This window comes from Argopecten irradians, chromosome 2, assembly GCF_041381155.1.
Source record: "Argopecten irradians isolate NY chromosome 2, Ai_NY, whole genome shotgun sequence".
In the NCBI taxonomy this organism is placed as follows: Eukaryota; Metazoa; Mollusca; class Bivalvia; order Pectinida; family Pectinidae; genus Argopecten; species Argopecten irradians.
Genome location: NC_091135.1, coordinates 45,946,287 through 45,966,680, shown reverse-complemented (window position 1 = coordinate 45,966,680; position 20,394 = coordinate 45,946,287). Strand labels below are relative to the sequence as shown.

General features: G+C 37.1%; 1 protein-coding gene across 3 annotated transcripts in view; it reads left to right on the top strand.

The window, feature by feature from the left end:
- Positions 1–20,394, top strand: part of LOC138315674 (GPI ethanolamine phosphate transferase 1-like) — a 62,681-nt gene that overhangs the window by 41,512 nt on the left and 775 nt on the right. For all 3 annotated transcript variants that reach the window (XM_069256864.1, XM_069256865.1, XM_069256867.1), the window contains exons 17-28: positions 5,557–5,629; positions 6,564–6,675; positions 6,793–6,885; positions 7,099–7,190; positions 7,575–7,625; positions 7,774–7,825; positions 8,524–8,632; positions 9,289–9,391; positions 9,907–10,003; positions 10,373–10,465; positions 11,122–11,177; positions 14,425–14,500. In XM_069256864.1, the coding sequence (XP_069112965.1) occupies positions 5,557–5,629; positions 6,564–6,675; positions 6,793–6,885; positions 7,099–7,190; positions 7,575–7,625; positions 7,774–7,825; positions 8,524–8,632; positions 9,289–9,391; positions 9,907–10,003; positions 10,373–10,465; positions 11,122–11,177; positions 14,425–14,500 (1,007 nt within the window). The remainder of the gene's footprint in view (positions 1–5,556; positions 5,630–6,563; positions 6,676–6,792; positions 6,886–7,098; positions 7,191–7,574; positions 7,626–7,773; positions 7,826–8,523; positions 8,633–9,288; positions 9,392–9,906; positions 10,004–10,372; positions 10,466–11,121; positions 11,178–14,424; positions 14,501–20,394) is intronic.

Sequence of the window (20,394 nt, the reverse complement as noted above, 5' to 3'; positions counted from 1 at the left end):
CCTACTGTCAGGTAATACATCATTGGTGGTTACAGTACTGTGGGGGCCCTGGTCATCATCCTACTGTCAGGTAATACATCATTGGTGGTTACAGTACTGTGGGGGCCCTGGTCATCATCCTACTGTCAGGTAATACATCATTGGTGGTTACAGTACTGTGGGGGCCCTGGTCATCATCCTACTGTCAGGTAATACATCATTGGTGGTTACAGTACTGTGGGGGCCCTGGTCATCATCCTACTGTCAGGTAATACATCATTGGTGGTTACAGTACTGTGGGGGCCCTGGTCATCATCCTACTGTCAGGTAATACATCATTGGTGGTTACAGTACTGTGGGGGCCCTGGTCATCATCCTACTGTCAGGTAATACATCATTGGTGGTTACAGTACTGTGGGGGCCCTGGTCATCATCCTACTGTCAGGTAATACATCATTGGTGGTTACAGTACTGTGGGGGCCCTGGTCATCATCCTACTGTCAGGTAATACATCATTGGTGGTTACAGTACTGTGGGGGCCCTGGTCATCATCCTACTGTCATGGTCATCATCTTACTATCAGGTAAAACATCATTGGTGGTTACAGTACTCTGGTCATCATCCTACTGTCAGGTAATACATCATTGGTGGTTACAGTACTGTGGGGGCCCTGGTCATCATCCTACTGTCAGGTAATACATCATTGGTGGTTACAGTACTGTGGGGGCCCTGGTCATCATCCTACTGTCAGGTAATACATCATTGGTGGTTACAGTACTGCGGGGCCCTGGTCATCATCCTACTGTCAGGTCATACATCATTGGTGGTTACAGTACTGTGGGGTCCTGGTCATCGTCCTACTGTCAGGTAATACATCATTGGTGGTTATAGTACTGTGGGGGCCCTGGTCATCATCCTACTGTCAGGTTATACATCGTTGGTGGTTACAGTACTGTGGGGGCCCTGGTCATCATCCTACTGTCAGGTAATACATCATTGGTGGTTACAGTACTGTGGGGGCCCTGGTCATCATCCTAATCCCATGAGCATATTTCCTCTATTGCCTTTTTAGGTCATCTGACCCGAAGGGTCAGGATGACCTATAGTCGTCATGTTTCGTCCGTCGTCGTCCGCTGTCCGCTGTGCGCCGTGCGCGCCGTCCGCCGTGCGCCGTCCGCTGTGCGTTAACTTTTCACATTTTGAACTTCTTCTCAAGTTCTACCAGTGCGATATTGCTGAAACTTACATAAAATGACCCTGACATGGTCCCGACAAAGTGTTGTTATTTTTCGGGTCAATCCGAAATTCAAGATGGCCGCCACAGCCGCCATCTTGAAAACACATTTTGAACTTCTTCTCAAGTTCTACCAGTGCGATTAGGCTGAAACTTGCATGAAATGATCCTGACATGGTCCCGACAAAGTGTTGTTACTTTTCGGGTCGATCTGAAATCCAAGATGGCCGCCACAGCCGCCATCTTGAAAACACATTTTGAACTTCTTCTCAAGTTCTACCGGTGCGATTTGGCTGAAACTTGCATGAAATGATCCTGACATGGTCCCGACACAAAGTGTTGTTACTTTTCGGGTCGATCCGAAATCCAAGATGGCCGCCACAGCCGCCATCTTGAAAACACATTTTGAACTTCTTCTCAAGTTCTACCGGTGCGATTTGGCTGAAACTTGCATGAAATGATCCTGACATGGTCCCGACAAAGTGTTGTTACTTTTCGGGTCGATCGGAAAGCCAAGATGGCCGCCACAGCTGCCATCTTGAAAAACACATTTTGAACTTCTTCTCAAGTTCTACTGGTGCGATTTGGCTGAAACTTGCATGAAATGATCCTGACATGGTCCCGACAAAGTGTTGTTATTTTTCGGGTCGATCCGAAATCCAAGATGGCCACCACAGCCGCCATCTTGAAAATACATTTTGAACTTCTTCTCAAGTTCTACCGGTGTAATCGGGCTGAAACTTGCATGAAATGATCCTGACATGGTCCCGACAAAATGTTGTTATTTTTCGGGTCTATCCGAAATCCAAGATGGCCGCCACAGCCGCCATCTTGAAAACACATTTTGAACTTCTTCTCAAGTTCCACCGGTGCGATTTGGCTGAAACTTGCATGAAATGATCCTGACATGGTCCCGACAAAGTGTTGTTATTTTTTGGGTCGATCCGAAATCCAAGATGGCCGCCACAGCCGCCATCTTGAAAACACATTTTGAACTTCTTCTCAAGTTCTACCAGTGCGATTTGGCTGAAACTTGCATGAAATGATCCTGACATGGTTCCGACAAAGTGTTGTTATTTTTCGGGTCAATCCGAAATCCAAGATGGCCGCCAAAGCCGCCATCTTGAAAGCACATTTTGAACTTCTTCTCAAGTTCTACTGGTGCGATTTGGCTGAAACTTGCATGAAATGATCCTGACATGGTCCCGACAAAGTGTTGTTATTTTTCGGGTCGATCCGTAATCCAAGATGGCCGCCAAAGCCGTCATCTTGAAAACACATTTTGAACTTCTTCTCAAGTTCTACCAGTTTGATTTGGCTGAAACTTGCATGAAATGATCCTGACATGGTCCCGACAAAGTGTTGTTATTTTTCGGGTCAATCCGAAAACCAAGATGGCTGCCACAGCCGCCATCTTTAAAACACATTTTGAACTTCTTCTCAAGTTCTACCGGTGTAATCGGGCTGAAACTTGCATGAAATGATCCTGACATGGTCCCGACAAAGTGTTGTTATTTTTCGGGTCTATCCGAAATCCAAGATGGCCGCCACAGCCGCCATCTTGAAAACACACATTTTGAACTTCTTCTCAAGTTCTACCAGTTTGATTTGGCTGAAACTTGCATGAAATGATCCTGACATGGTCCCGACAAAGTGTTGTTATTTTTCGGGTCAATCCGAAAACCAAGATGGCTGCCACAGCCGCCATCTTTAAAACACATTTTGAACTTCTTCTCAAGTTCTACCGGTGCGATTTGGCTGAAACTTGCATGAAATGATCCTGACATGGTCCCGACAAAGTGTTGTTTCTTTTCGGGTCGATCCGAAATCCAAGATGGCCGCCACAGCCGCCATCTTGAAAACACATTTTGAACTTCTTCTCAAGTTCTACCGGTGCGATTTGGCTGAAACTTGCATGAAATGATCCTGACATGGTTCCGACAAAGTGTTGTTATTTTTCGGGTCAATCCGAAATCCAAGATGGCCGCCAAAGCCGCCATCTTGAAAGCACATTTTGAACTTCTTCCCAAGTTCTACCGGTGCGATTTGGCTGAAACTTGCATGAAATGATCCTGACATGGTCCCGACAAAGTGTTGTTATTTTTCGGGTCGATCCGAAATCCAAGATGGCCGCCACAGCCGCCATCTTGAAAATACATTTTGAACTTCTTCTCAAGTTCTACCTGTGCGATTTGGCTGAAACTTGCATGAAATGATCCTGACATGGTCCCGACAAAGTGTTGTTATTTTTCGGGTCGATCCGTAATCCAAGATGGCCGCCAAAGCCGTCATCTTGAAAACACATTTTGAACTTCTTCTCAAGTTCTACCAGTTTGATTTGGCTGAAACTTGCATGAAATGATCCTGACATGGTCCCGACAAAGTGTTGTTATTTTTCGGGTCAATCCGAAAACCAAGATGGCTGCCACAGCCGCCATCTTTAAAACACATTTTGAACTTCTTCTCAAGTTCTACCAGTGCGATTTGGCTGAAACTTGCATGAAATGATCCTGACATCGTCCCGACAAAGTGTTGTTACATCTCTGGTTGATCCCAAATCGAAGATGGCTACCATGGCACTATATCTAATTAACTTCCTACATGTTAAGGCCCTTTGGCCTCTTGTTTGAAAGAAAATTTGTTGAAAGAAATTGAAAATGATCCTGACATTGTCCTGACAAAGTGACACCATATGAAATTAAATTTACCATTGCCAAGGTAGTCAGATGACCGGTAAGGCCCTTTGGGCCTCTTGTTAGGTCATCTGAGACAAAGTCTCAAGTGACCTAATCTAATTGCATTTTGTCTGTCGCCGTGCATCATCCATGGTCCGTCGTACGTCGTGTTGGTAAACAATTAATATTTTCGACTTCTTCTCCAAACAGCTGAAACGAATTCAATGAAATTTTGCACAAAACTTCTAAGGCATAAGGCCAATCACAATTGTGAATTATATGGTCCCAACTCCCCATGGGGCTATGAGAGGGGTCGAAAGGGGTAAAATTGACAAAAATTTAAGGAATCTTCTTCTCCACTCACAGATGTGGTAGAATCAAATACTCCTCCTAGATAGAAAGGTCTTGAGGTCCTTCACAAAAATTGTGAATTGTATGGCCTTTGGGTCGCTTGTTTCTCCCTGGAAAGGGGGTTAAATTCACTCTAGTTCATAAAGGGAAGACAAATAGGGTCAAATTAACTTGAGTTTCAAAAAATCTTCTTTTGAGTTTTCAGGTTTGATGGAAGCAAATACTCTTCATAGATAAAAAAGTCAAATCTATAAAATCCCTGAATGACTTCAAGGGCCAGTAAATATTGTGTTTATATGTCTTTGTTTCATTCTATATCCAAACTTAGGTGACTGTAAAGGCCCATGGGCCTCTTGTAATATTACAGTTTAGTCCCTGCCATGGACATATTACCTCTATTGCCTTTTATTGTTACAGTTCAGTCCCTGCCATGGACATATTACCTCTATTGCCTTTTATTGTTACAGTTCAGTCCCTGCCATGGACATATTACCTCTACTGCCTTTTATTGTCACAGTTCAGTCCCTGCCATGGACATATTACCTCTACTGCCTTTTATTGTCACAGTTCAGTCCCTGCCATGGACATATTACCTCTATTGCCTTTTATTGTTACAGTTCATTCCCTGCCATTGACATATTACCTCTATTGTCTTTTATTGTTACAGTTCAGTCCCTGCCATGGACATATTACCTCTATTGTCTTTTATTGTTACAGTTCAGTCCCTGCCATGGACATATTACCTCTTTTGTCTTTTATTGTTACAGTTCAGTCCCTGCCGTGGACATATTACCTCTATTGCCTTTTATTGTTACAGTTCAGTCCCTGCCATGGACATATTACCTCTATTGTCTTTTATTGTTACAGTTCAGTCCCTGCCATGGACATATTACCTCTATTGCCTTTTATTGTTACAGTTCAGTCCCTGCCATGGACATATTACCTCTATTGTCTTTTATTGTTACAGTTCAGTCCCTGCCATGGACATATTACCTCTATTGCCTTTTATTGTTACAGTTCAGTCCCTGCCATGGACATATTACCTCTATTGCCTTTTATTGTCACAGTTCAGTCCCTGCCATGGACATATTACCTCTATTGCCTTTTATTGTTACAGTTCAGTCCCTGCCATGGACATATTACCTCTATTGCCTTTTATTGTTACAGTTCAGTCCCTGCCATGGACATATTACCTCTATTGCCTTTTATTGTTACAGTTCAGTCCCTGCCATGGACATATTACCTCTATTGCCTTTTATTGTTACAGTTCAGTCCCTGCCATGGACATATTACCTCTATTGCCTTTTATTGTTACAGTTCAGTCCCTGCCATGGACATATTACCTCTATTGCCTTCTGCCGGTGGCTCTGTGGATGGTTGTCACCCTCAAGTAAGGCATTACTATTGTTATATTGAGGAAAAATATTCTTTTTACAATGGATATAATTTGTCAAAAGAAAACTTTATAAATATTTAAGAAATATATATATATATATATATATATAAACTGTCAAACAAAGGTTAACAATAAAATCTTAAATTTATTTTTTATCATATGAGGTATTCTGTATTTAAACATTGTATAGTTGTATTACTACTAGGCATGATATTTTGTTTGCCACAGTGAAAATGTACTCATAGGGGTAGAAAACTCTGTCATATGCAAATTCAGAAAAAAAATCAGGTTTCTGATGGGTGTTTTTAGGTCATCTGACCAGAAGTGTTAGGATGACCTATTGTCATCATGTACCGTCCGTCGTTGTGCGCCGTCCGCTGTCCGCCGCCCGCGTCCGCCGTGTGTAAACTTTTCATTCAAACAACTTCTTCTCAATAACCGAAAGGCCCAGGGTACTGACATTTGGCCTGTAGCATCCTGTGATGAAGGGCTGCCAAGTTTATTCAAATGAATGACATTGACCTTCATTCAAGGTCACAGGGGTCAAAAAGGCTAAAATCTTCAAACGATTTCTTCTCAAGAACCAGAAGGCCCAGGGTACTGATATTGGGCCTGTAGCATGCTAGGATGAAGGGCTACCAATTTTGTTCAAATGAATGACCTTGACCTTTATTTAAGGTCACAGGGGTCAAAATGGTTAAAATCTTTAAATGACTATGTTGTATTGTGCCAATAGTCAGATGACCGTTTAGGCCCATTGGCCACTTGTTTTTTTATACACAACTTTTATAAATAAGTATGATAATTTCAAAGTATAACATTATAGTATATCAATCAACTTAGATAAAAAATATAAATATGAACTATTAGCCGAAACATTTGCTGTAATAATAGCCGCTTATTCATTTCATATGCTTTCATTATACAGCTGGCATGTGCTTTTGGACTGTTATACGCGGCTGAAGGAGGCCTCCCCTAAAGGTTTTCTTGTCAATTTCTTTCTAACCTTGGTGATGTTTGTACTAGGACTAGAGATATTGGTGAGTTTCCTTGCTTAATGTTGTCTAGGACTCAAAATAAAAAAAATTAGTTTTTAGTTCCAGAAATCAAGTATTTGATTCTTAATATTCTTGTATTTCATATATTTGTTGTTACAGGTTGCTGGGTTTTTCTACAGGCATTTACTGTCTGTTGGACTTGTGTGTATGGGGATGTTGCCTCTGTTATCATCATCACACCACACAGACTGGGTAAGTTCTGGTATATCATCTCTTACCAAATGGTCCTCCATTAATTTAGTTGTGAGGCTCAATCTCCACCTATATTGATAAAAAAGATCAGTAACTGCAAAACTATATTTCGTTTTTATTTTTCTCACCAATGAAATTCAATTTTTGTTTAATTCAATGCATTATCATTTTGATTTGCTACTAATAAGATATACCTGACTTGTGGTTTACTAGGTGATATATGTCAGGTGGATGATGAGCTGCCTGATTCTAGCCATATTTCCAATGATGCCTGTCGTTGGCCGAGACACAAACTACTATTTAGTGTAAGTTAATACGATATTTGTTAAAACTACAAAAAACACTTCATAAAGGCCTTACTTTCTTGTGTAAAATGAAAATCCTATTTGTAGACATATTTTTTAAATATACAATAACATGGTGGCTTTTAAACACATAATTTAATGTAATCTGATCATGATAAAAATAATTTTAAAATAAAAAGTGTGATAACGAAAGCTCTTTTTTCTTTTATAACAATTACAACTTAAATGCTCAAGCTATTTCTATTGACAATGCAAAAAAAACTATTATTATCATCCTTGATTGACTCTTTTAAAGATTCTTTAAAAAGATGTTCAGTGTTGCCTTTTGTTGTTTATTGATACAGGTAAGATATTAATCATTAAAGATTAAACTGTACATTACAGGGGTATTGCAGGTATACTAGCTGTCAGTACAGGTGTACTAGCGATACAAAGGTAAGTCAACCTAAGTCTAAGAGTAACTATTTTGTTTTCACAAAGTAAAAAACAGTCTTTAGATTTAAATAAATTCTTTTGGAATTATTTTGTGCTTCACTTTGTGATATTTAGTTTTATAGATTGAATGTTCTTTGTATCGTTGTAGGTTAAAGAATTCCACATCTAGTCACCATTCCTACAGTACTAACCATATACAGGTATAGTAGTATTATTGGTGTTTTCAAAACTTTTTATTCTGTATTTGCATATTACAAAATTATCTGCCCTTGCTGATAGGTATTGATTTGATGACAAGGGTGATAAATCTGTGATATGCAAAGAAGAATACAGAAGCAGTAAGTGATATTAATTTAAAATAACTATAATTTCACGTAATCAAATGTATTTGCCTGTTTACGACTGGCTTTCTGAGATGAAAAGATGTTGAAATTATGATATAGACTTAAATAGTGTATCAAGTCCAAATTAACACTAATTCACTACTAAACAGCAAAGTGATATGTGGCTGAAATTCTTCAAGACAACAAAATATCAAGTCTAAATTAGTACTAACAATAATTTTCATAGCAGAAATTGGAAATATAATGGGAAGGGAAAAACACAAAATTGGAATAAAAATTCAAAAGCCAAAACTTCAATGAAAATTTGTACCAAAGTTAAAAGGCTTAAATTGGTTTAAACTTGGTAAACTTTAAGACTGGCATCAATGCTAGGGTAAAATTGAACTAAAGATTTAAGGCCGAAATTGACAAAGAAGACTAACTAATAGCTGTAATAATACAAGAAGGAAGGCTTGTTATTTAGTATCACCAATGTTATATTGTTTAGACTTCCAAATCAAGAATGACATTCATGATATAACATTTGATATGACATTGATATTGTTTTCATTCAGATTGTACTGACAGCATTATCAGTGTATGTCGTCCAGTTCACTGCCTACAGTATACAGCGTAAGCAGGGACTCCCTCTTGTCAGCCAAATATTTAGCTGGCTTATACTAGGTAAATAGGCATAACAACATGTGTGTTAGTCCAATGCTACAAATATTTCCAAACCATTTCATAATTTATAAATTATCAAAAATACATTTTACATCAAACATATCTAATGTATATTTATCCTCAATGCTCCAGGGGTTACTAATGCTGACATTATATCCACCCCTGGACTATCTCATAGTAAAATTGAAGGCAGTTCAGGGGGAAAAAACTGACCAATCACAGGCCTACAGGGACAATCTTTGAAGATTACAGAGAGAGCGACGCCCAACTTCAAAGTAACACAGTCAACAACAGTGTAATATTATAGAATTCTTTTGATGTACATCAAATGATTAAATTACTTGTGTCTTCTGGTGCCTTCAGTTTTAATTTGAGATTGTACAGGAGTGGATATAGTGTCAATGATACTAACCCCTGGAGTATCGAGGATGATGTATATTTTGTATCTCTGTAAATATATATTTCATTGACTACAAATTAAATTAAAATTAATAGAAGAACTCAAATTTATTTGCTTGGTAAGGTCCTCATTATATTAAACCTACCAATCAATCAAAAACACTGCAAAATATAGAAATGTTTCATTGGTATTGTTTTTATTGTTGAAATTTGTTGTTGTTATTGTGTTATAAACACTTATTTTACTTATTTTACAGGTATCTCCATGGTGATACCTATATTTTCTGGGACTGGTGTGTTACATAGACTCCTTACAATCACACTAGCTTATCTTCCTCTCTACATCTTACTTAGCATCTCGTATCCTTTTGTACTAGGTTCTATACTGTGGGGTAGATTGCTGGGATGGAGCAGCATGTCTGAGAGCCATGGTTGATTACACTAATTGAAGCTACTCTTAACTAACCAAGAGTAGCATAGGGTAGTACAGTCAGTCGTTGGTGATGGGGAAGGAGGAAAAATATAGAAAGGTGATAGAACTAAAATTATAGAAACATGCTTTTTCAAGTAATTAGTTTGATAATATATAAATTTTGATAGTTTCACTGCTACTTTTGTAAAATATCCCAAAACAATTATTAAAGTATCTTATGATAAAAAATCATGATTGAATTTTCCAATTGATATATTCCAATGAAAAAACTAAATATCAGTGCATTTTCAGCATGATTTAGTCATGGAAAACATGACGTCTAAAGGAATAACTGATTCAGAAATAATCAATTTATGTTGTCTTTTCCCAATTACAAATTCATTTACAATAAATTTGTTCATTTGAGCTAATTGAGATATATTTGTCCTTGACCATCTATCAGTCATGAAGGTCTTTTTGTGCTCACTCTTTGTTACCTGTTATACTTCTGGCTACACCTAGAAGGGACAAGTGGTCAGCATACTGGACAGGCCGAACAGGTGGGTACACTTGAGGATGAGGCCTATATAGTTTAAACAATATATTAATAACACTTCACATCAATCTTATTTAAAGAAAACCTGCTTTAATTGTAGATTGGACGCATCAAATTTATATATAAATGGTATATGTTTCTGCTTTGTAAAATTTAAAATCTGCTTAACAAGTATACTTTAAATAAATAAGGATAGTGTATTGAATGTCTATGGCAGATGAGTCCTGTACTCGTATCATTTTTCTGTTGAACTCATTAAAACTTTTGAGTACCTTCTTTTAATATATCTTTGTACTAGGAGACAAAATTTGACAATTGGCATTGTAGAGTCGCCTTTAACGAGGTATATGAATTGCTGTGTGTTATATTCCAGCTCCACTCTGTTGATTTCGTCTCATCATTACCTATAGAAGGGAAGCAACAACGTCACCTAGAGCTGCAGGATTTCCGTAGGGCTTTTTATTTTGTATCCTTTATTTCATGTAATTCTTAAGTGACACTGTCTGAAAATCACCTGCACGAAAAACGTATTTACTGATTGATTAATTTAATCTGACATGACACTTTTGAAAAATATGTGTGAATTCATGATACCTCAAAAATTCAGCAGAACTGCATATTCATAATTCCATTGCTGAATGAATGGTGGTGTTCAATCACGCCATCCCAAGGGCATAGAAGCCAATACTATAGTTGAGTGGTTAAGATGTCCCAACATATTACCAGAAGCCCTCCATCTCCGTGTCATGGCTTTGGATCCCATGTGGAGCAGTTGCAAGGTACTGAATGCTGGTTGGTTGTTATTCACCAGGTACTCTGAGTTTCCTCCACCAATGAACCTGGCAGTCCTTTCATGACACTGACTGTTAATAGGACGTAAATCTAAACAAATCAAACCAAAGCTCTCCCCCACGTCTTGGCCGCTTTAACCATTTGCTTAAGGTGTTTGATGATTTCTCCCTTCTGTGGGTCAATTTATTGTTAGACTAGGTAATTATCCAAATTTATTTGATTAAGACATTAAAGATATAATGAGAAATCCACACTGACCACTATTAGAGTTTTCGGTTGCGCGTTTTATTGAATCCATTACAAATTGAGATTTTTCCTTAATATCAAAAGATTTTCCTCATGCTTACAGGATTTTTCGGCACTGGCAATATAGCTAGTATAAATAGGTAAGTACATTACTATACAGTGTATAATGGAAGTTTCATATTGTTTGTTTCCAGAAATCTTTCTTTTTTCTTTCCAAATAAGAGAATGTTTATTTTGAAAAAAAAAAAAACCAAATAAAAAAAAACCAAACTAATACTGTATACTTAAAGGGACAATTCGGTCTAAGAGAACATTAAAATTTGTACATATATTGGAAACAAACCAGTTCTAATGGAAATTAGATCAGTCGGTTTTACTGTGATATGCCAGAAAAGCCCATGGTGTTGAAATGTGTGTGAAATATTCAAACTCGCTCGCTGTCCGCCATTACACATTGTGGTCAAAAGTCTTGTATGCCGAACCCTGTCCCTTGCTCGTAAAGTAATGCAACTTTTGTATAGAACTGCTCAAATCGCTCTGACAGTAGTGCGTTTACCTTATTAGGTGAATTGTCTTACCTAAAAATCATTTTATCACCTCCTCAGTGGTTATGTAGTTCATTTGTTTAGCGTGCGTGACTTTGGCTCGGGTAAGGGTACAACGTATACATGTACCTGCTTTATCGTATTGATCAACGATTTGTAATTTCAATGGTATCAATTAAAATACTTTACAATGACGGGGAATTTGTCAATATTTTATGTTATATGTTTCATAAGAAATGTAGAACAATACATTTATGCCATTTTTGCTTCTTGGTTATGTAAAAGAATTAGCCTGAGTGAATTGTCCCTTTAACCAAATAGAATGTTACATAGGCAAAACGTTTGCATGTGAATTCAGGTCTATTTCAGTTTCATGTAAAACAATCAGATAAGCTTTTTTTTTGAAAAGAACAAAAAAGTAAATTCAGTATATACACAAATTGACATTAAATGATTTTCAGATGGAAAAATATCAAAAATGATCAAATCGGGTTTCTTGTTTTTAATGTTCTTGGCAATTAATTGCCATTAACCTGACAAATTTTAACCTTGAATTAAGATTATTTTGATAGATTAGTTATAGGTTCAGATAATTTCAGAACAAATTCTCTTGAAGAAATTGTAATTGAAGTGTGGATATCAGTCACATATTGGCAAAATACTTAATTTCTATGAGAAAATACGTAATGTCTAAATGAGTATTGATAGTATTCCCAAACATTGCCATACGCTATAATTACTGATATAAGATGATATTACATCTTCATTAGAACAAATTTCTTCAGGATTTGGTGCTTTTATTTGGTAACTATGAAATAAAAAATTCTGACAGTTAGTCCATTTAACATGTTTAAGCGTTGGTAGAACTGATTTATTCAACCATAGTCTCATGAAATCCATTTTAATAGCCAGCAATAATTTTAGTTACCTACAGTACTTAAATTGAGAAGTTTATATCATGTCAAGTTTTAAAGATATAGAAGTTCAAGATCTCTCTAGATGTTAAACTAATTAAAACAACGTTCTGTTTTTACCTTGACGGATTGTCAAATCATCTGTAATTACCATGCTGTGAGTGGCTATGTATATTTGAGAGTCAGGAAGACGGTTAAAATGCAGTAAACAAACACTTTGTATCAGTAAAACCATCTTTCACATAGCATCACGGTGAACATCTTCACAATGGTGATGAGAAACAGGGACAGATTGTATTATAAACGAGATGTCGGGCTTGCCTGATAACTAAATACACATCATTCCTACTGTAATGAAAGCTGGTATGTTTTTATTTGTTAAATCTTGAACTGAAATCGTGTCTAATTTCTCCAAGTGTGCACAGAAGTTATACATCAATCTAAACCTGCCAGGTTTATGGAATGAGATGTCAGAATGTGCATTTCCTTACCTCTGTCCGGCGGTTCACAGTGGTATCGCTGCAGCAATAGATTACTTCACCATGTTTCTACAGTTGTCAGTTTGATATTCGTGTCCTTGAAAATTTTTCTATTTGTCAGTTGCAGTTCCACAGCACAAATTAGATATTTTAAGCAACAAAACATGAAATCACGTTCGTATAATTGAAACTTTTAAAATATGATTGCGCTTTGTTACTCACTAAAGTACCGAATAGATGGTTAGCGATACGGAACCCCTGCTGAACTACCTCATGTTTTCGCAATTGCTTCATTTGACAGAGAATTTTCCATATCATACAACAAAATAACATACCAGTTTACTAATTTCTCGAATGCATCACATTCATAATGCAGGTTATTCAGTCCTTGTGTGATAGGATGTTTTTTTTTTATTGGAAGTGAGTTTCTCGTACGTGATACATAAGTCGTATTCACATTTATTGAAACTAGCCGATGTAATTCACTTTTCCTCTAGAAGCTACCTTATTTGCAGTTATTATCTCGATTTGATCTTACGTAATAGGGAAATTAAATTTTAACTGGATTTATTCATATGTCAAGATCTGGTCTTGTATATACAGTATGTATATATATATATATATATTTATTGTGTATCATGATATATATGGTTTACCAATTATTCATTATTTTACGGATAAAATTTTCCCGACCCCAAAGTTCCTGCGTAATCACGAAAATATCATCCCTGCGAAAATTAGTGAATACACGGTATTTACTGTCTATGTTCATAAAAACAAAAACTTGTCGACGAGTATACTCTGGTATGCAGATAGAAGTTTGAAAACTTATGAGAGCATCTACAAAAAACGTGCTATAAAAATAGAACTGTCTGGACAGTTATTGGCGTCTGTTAAAGGATTAAGGACAATTCATTAAAATTGCATGCGTGTCATCGCGATACCAGGTATACTAAAGGTGGAAATAAAAATCCAGTCCAACTAAGTCTTGTACTTGCTCTAAGTTGTACGAAAATTAATAACTATTGCAAAATTAACCTATTACGGGAAATAAGTCTGATAACGATAACTAAAGGGGTAAAGTGATTTTAATTTTGTATTAATTGCTTGTTATTTAATTCATAAAAGTCTCTAACGTTTACATGCTGATTGCTGTTACAAAGAAATTTGTGGTTTGGAGATAGGTGTAAAATAGAAGTAAACACGAACATAATTTGCTTACAGAAGATTTTTCCGCGATAATAAATCATCTTCACTAGTTTTTTTTACTTAGAAATGTGTTGTATTGCATAACGCCGGTAGAGATTTATCAATAAGTAAAAACCCTATTTATGGTCTGCAACATGGGTGGGTTTGGTCGCGGTGCTATTTTTGTACATTGCAAAGCGATAACGTGGTATAATTATACAATCTTGCATGTCAATTTATTTTCGTTTTATCTTCTTCTAGCTTTGAACCTGCATCTGTGTATTGTTTTATGACCGTCTTCAGTCCATTTACCATGGGAACTCTTATGATGTTGAAGGTAAGAATATGTGTTTTTCTTCATATCCACAGAAAATTATTTCACTCACTGTGCTTATTATCTAAAATATCTAATTAATTTGGCACTGCATCTTTTTGATGGGCGCTGTGTAGAAAAATGACATTGTATCTTATGTTTACTTTCACTGATACATATATGTAAAAATAACAATTTCATATCTACAATGTATAACTTTATAAACAATGTATTAAATCTGGTATACCTGGTACGTCCCTTCTATGGTTCCTTGGGTTGTGTTGTATGTTACAGAACTATAAGATGCAGGATATGTGTTGTTGTAAAGAGTCGGTGGTTTTGTTGTTGCCTTTTGGCAAATTAGTTCAATACAACACAAACTGTTGATTGGCGCTAATGTAACATAGTAACATACATAAGTTTTTGTTACCTTTAAAGACTCGACTTACTTGCACTAAATCGGAAGGAAAAGTTAACCGGTCATATTTTTAGTGTGGCATAATTGAAAAATAGATCTAATGGGATTTTAAATGAATCAGAGTGTGTCATTATTTTCGATTTAAATTCCTGTGTATAATCCATCATTTTTCGCGTCTTATCGGCAAAAAATGTGAGTAAAGTGTATTTTTTTCAAGCTTTTGTATTAAATGCATTAGAAAACATAATACGCAACCAATTGTGCTTTGACATATAGTGTCATTAAGATACCACGAATGCCTGATATCAACGATCAAGATATCCGTGTACGTTACGTGAATGTTACACCATTTGAAATAACACGAAGACTTATCTTGTACTGGCGACTATGATTCTCTTCTGTGCTCCCCATTCTCTTATCATCTTTTTGTAATTTGTTCTTTACTTACTGCCTTTATCCAACGACTGTGCTTTGAGGTTATGAACACCAACCACAGTTTTGCTTTGAATTATATATATTTTGTAAACATCTCAGTTACGATACCATTATATTTACAGTTCAGATTTATACTCTCTCCTTGTGAAGTTTTTATTGAACTTCATTTCTCGAGTAAGAAATTGGCATGGTGTGTGCTGGCTTCTGAGCTGTTTTCACTTTCGGTTCATATGGTTTGGTCATATTCGATGATTGACAGATTTATGTCACGGTATGATTCGTTTGTTAACGTCTAAGGTCAGCGAAGGACGACGGACTCCTCTGCATGCATTGCGTTACGTGTGTGAATTTCCGCAAGTTATGGGAGGCTGCGGTACATTTGTATATTCGTGTTGTATCTCCTTGCAATCTGTTCTATAGTGTTGTCTCATTGAAGCATATCGCCAGAGACACGTACAGTTATGAAAGGTCATGCCAGTCTCGCTCGACTTTAAAACACATGTATTGTTGAATTTGATCGTATTCAATGCTAGACATTAACAAGTTGTTTGTTGGATCTGGATCGTGTTAAGTCTACTACGTATATACATTACTATCCTACTAAATGTCTTCACAGAGGTTATAATTTTATATTGGAGTCCTGGGAGTTGTAAAACCTTGATGGGTTTTTCGTATTTGTGATGCGAAACACACACCTCCCATGAAATGTTATCGAACTAATGTTGTTATTAAAACCTCGTGTTGCGATGATTGAGGAATTTCCATTATCTTCAACAAGCCATAAACTTCTATTAATAAACTGAACGTTTACAAAGAATACAGTGTAAACGTGTGATAGATATGTGGTCTTAATACGTATCTAGTATCATCATCGGTCTGCATTTAAAAGATATTTGTTACATTAATTGTTAGATATTTTCGATACCCTAACCATGTCGACACTGAGATGATGAATGTGTTGAAGAGATATGTTGTTTTATTAATAAAATCATTGGATAACACCGCAGTCACACATGTAAGTGGTGTGTGTTGTGTGAAATGGGGGTTTGGGGGATGGATAATGAGTAAATAACAGAGTGTAAAGTTACTCTTAACTGAAGCATGTTGCTAAATGATAGGGCCTCCTTCATTGGAGTGTACCATTGTACTCACCTTTGTGGATAGTTATCGCTGAAGTCTCATTGTTTTATGTTAAATGTTCAGCCGTTAGCTCATTCAGCGCCTAATGAATCTCATTGATTTAAAGGTCTTCGTTCATAAATATCAAGTATTGTTGGTTTTTTTATTGGTACTAGGACTAATTTCACTAAAAATGACTTTTGCTGTAAATAGGATATATTATATCTAATAAGGAAGCGACAAAGTCATTGTGACTTCCTAAAGTAAATATTATAACATCAGTATTTTATCAAACAACAGCCGATGTATCTTCGGTGTAGATTATTTTTCCTCATATCTTCCGACCTGTTGATTCAGTACCTCACATACGTACATACCGTGAGTACCATCAAAGGTCTGCAATCCATCAAGCATTCAAATAAAATATTTATGGATGGACTATACTTCAAACACGACTTTTTTATCTGTAAAACCAAATACGTATTACTCAAGTGCGACAAATAAGTCAACGCGATCTGGTTTATGTTAGTTTCAAGCGCGTGTGCGCGGGTATGCACGCGAATATAGGACTGGTGGGCGTGTACACTGTGATTCAAGGGCATTGACAGCCATAATGTTCTTGAGAGTCGTTTGTTTGGCCGAGATAGGATGCTACCCAGGTGTAGAGTTCTATATACACACATCTGATAAACCTTTACGTATAAAGGAGTTTTATGTAACATCTGATCTTTGACACAGCTGATACAATATATCACACCCTACACTATAAATCAACAATAAAAGTTTTGACAGAGTATTGTGTCGTGGAAGTTGTCTTGAATACGTTCGAATGTTTTGTCTCGTTGCATAGTTGTCTTGCCTTCGACGATAGTCGAGAAAGGCAAGAATATGATGTTGTTTTCTGACAGACAGTAGAGACGGCGGTGGCATCGTCATAATTTGTAAGTCTGTAATCATTCTCTTAAAGCTCAAAAGTACCTAAACCTGACATGTTTTAAATTAATTTGGTATTTGTCAATAGGATATAAATCACTATCAGGGCTTGTTACGCTAGTTTAGGATCTTGGTTTCAGTTTCAATTTCTCTGCTCATTTTCGACAGATTTTTGACAATCTACTCATTTATTCTATACGATAGTGCAAAGACGAGTAACACCTTTATGGAACCCAATGTTCTGAATAAGTGTCTTTATGATATATGTCTCCAGACACACTAATCAATTATAAATTTCGAACACTACCTTCCCTGATGTCTGCACCTGATTATGTCACACAAGGTGGTTTATGTATTAGATGTGCAATACCGTCTTGTCAGAATGGTTTGATATGTTATTTAACATTATCACTTTATTACCTAGGTAATCTGGACGTTATCGGCAAACACAATAAACTTCACATCGCTTTATGAACATGCTAGAAACTAGCCCGCCAGTTCTTCCATCAGCTCCAAAGGCACGGAATGTGTCGTTATAATGCTCTCGAGATAGTTCTTATCCTAGAGGACTCGTATTTCACGTTATCGTTGTTTATTAGGTGTTTAACACTGTAGAACGTACTGTTCTTTCTCCCACTTCGAATGGTTTTTGATCTGAACCAAGATTGAAAACCATATCATCAATTTAGTTTCATGATGGAGCTCTGTTGTGACAGACGTCAGAAACATAATGTAGTTGTAATTTACATGTGGACAAACCCATTCAGATACTGGTCGATTTCGTGTACTTTAAGCAATTTTGCCATTTCTGCTATAAAGAAGATTGATAAAAAGTATATTTAGGTCGCTTCATCTATGATAATGATTCTATTTTGGTTAATATTTAAAGGAGAGACTTTCCAACTAAATGGTTCAAGGCGCTGATTGAGATTTTTGAAAACCAATCTATTATCATTGCGATTCCGAATTCGTGGCAAACGAGTGTCAGTGAAGGCATTGAATTGTTCTCGGGACCTCTCGTTATCCTTCACGACCGAAAGTATGCACTATGTATGTTCCACAATGGGAAAAACATGCGATGTATAAATTGCAATACCCAGCGTGTAAATAACTACAACGCCTCTCATTGGTAATGTTCCCGATTGGTTGCGTATGGCTTTTGTCTTTGGACTACTTTTATAGCGCATTTTATAACAAGCAGTTGCTCATTTAAAGTACCATACGCAACAGAATATTGACTCTTCATTTAGACACTTTATTTTATGACAGAATGACATATATGACACATCAAGTGAGAGTTAACCCTGGATGTGGATAAATACAACTGATCACCACAGTAAAAAGTTATAGGATAAACAAGTCTATCAACGAGTGACTGCTATTTATCATGATTATGACAACAAACAAACCAAATATTTTTGATTGTTTAAAACCTTTCTCAGGGTCATTTTTATGTATACATTATAGGTATCGATGTGAAATGTCGGTATATAGGTCACCGCTTACGGTGTTAACACTTGGAGGCTTATACATCTCCACAAGAGTATAGATACCTAACTGATATCGTCAAAAATCCTTGTTAAAGTTTCGTTGATTGAATTTTAGGGAGAAATATCTCAAAGATCGTATTTGCTCTAATGGTAGTTATGTAAGGTATGCTAGTATCGCCGATCTTGGCTGACGGGGGATTCAGTCTACGCTGACAGGTGGCAACAGGTGCCCTGCCCTCTCGATTGTGTGAGTTATGTTGATCGAGGACATGGCAGTATGGGATTATACAGTTGTTGGATTGGCACGGATGCTGGTACCAGGCAGGTCGTGTTGACAGATCGTGTACTGTATCAGGACTACTGTTTATCTATCGTGTCCTTACAAAACGGCCCCACTTACACCGCACTTAATGATTGTGCAATGTGCTAAGCACCTGCTTCAAGGCTGTCTAAACATGAAAAAACATGACCTTGTCATAATGGCTGAGTAGAAAACCAGTTTTGTTTGCGGGGGAAGAGTAGAAAACATTCGTTATAACTATCTTAATTAGAATCCCCGTCAAACGTCAGACACTTATAAATGTGTACGTGTCAGTTCAGTTTTTGTTCATTTGTGTGTCACTATCTTGTTGTTAGCATTTCTCTGAAAAGATATATAGAAAAAACCCGTAGTTTTATTAGCCCACCATCATCAGATGGCTGTGTACTATTCAAATCCGCCTTTCCGTCCGTGGTCCGTCGTTCCGTCCGTTCCTTCCGTCCCGTCCCGTCCGACCTTCCGTCCGTCCGTCCGACCGTCCGTTAAACAATTCTTGTTACGTCGCTATTTCACAAAAAGGTAGGTTCCCCTAGGACCCCTAGTTGTAGCATATTGTATTTTGGGACTGATCGGTCAACAAGAAGGCCGCCAGGGCAGACCATCTTGGATTTTGATAGTTAAAGTTTGTTAACCGGCTATTTCTCAGAAAGTACTGAAGGGATCGTAGTTTCCCCTAGGACCTCAATTTTGTGCATATTGCATGTTTGGGACTGATCGGTCACCACGATTACCAAGCCGCCATCTTGGATTTTAGATAGTTTAAAGGTATGTTTACGGCTTAAGTACTAAAGTGAAATGTTCTTGGTTAACCTAGCTATTTTTACTACAGAAAGCACTGAAGGTTTATGTTTACCGCTATTGTCTCAGATCTTTCTCAAATTTCATATGTAGGTTCCCCTAGGACCCTAGTTGTGCATATTGTATTTTGGGACTGATCGGTCAACAAGATGGCCGCCAGGCAGTAAAGTGATACCTTTTATTCCAACATAACATGCAATATGTACCTTTATTCCAATCATAACATGCCGTGCGAGTTAATCTCTTTTGCGTTTCGTTTCCCAATTTCTATTTCTACCTGTCGTAAATGATTTCCATACCCTACAGTAAGGCGTTGGCTAGTAACCGTCTCATGTTGGTTTCAATACATACGCTCCAAAAATCCGCGATTCTGTATCCTAGCGCACATTTTCATATTTCGTTTCAT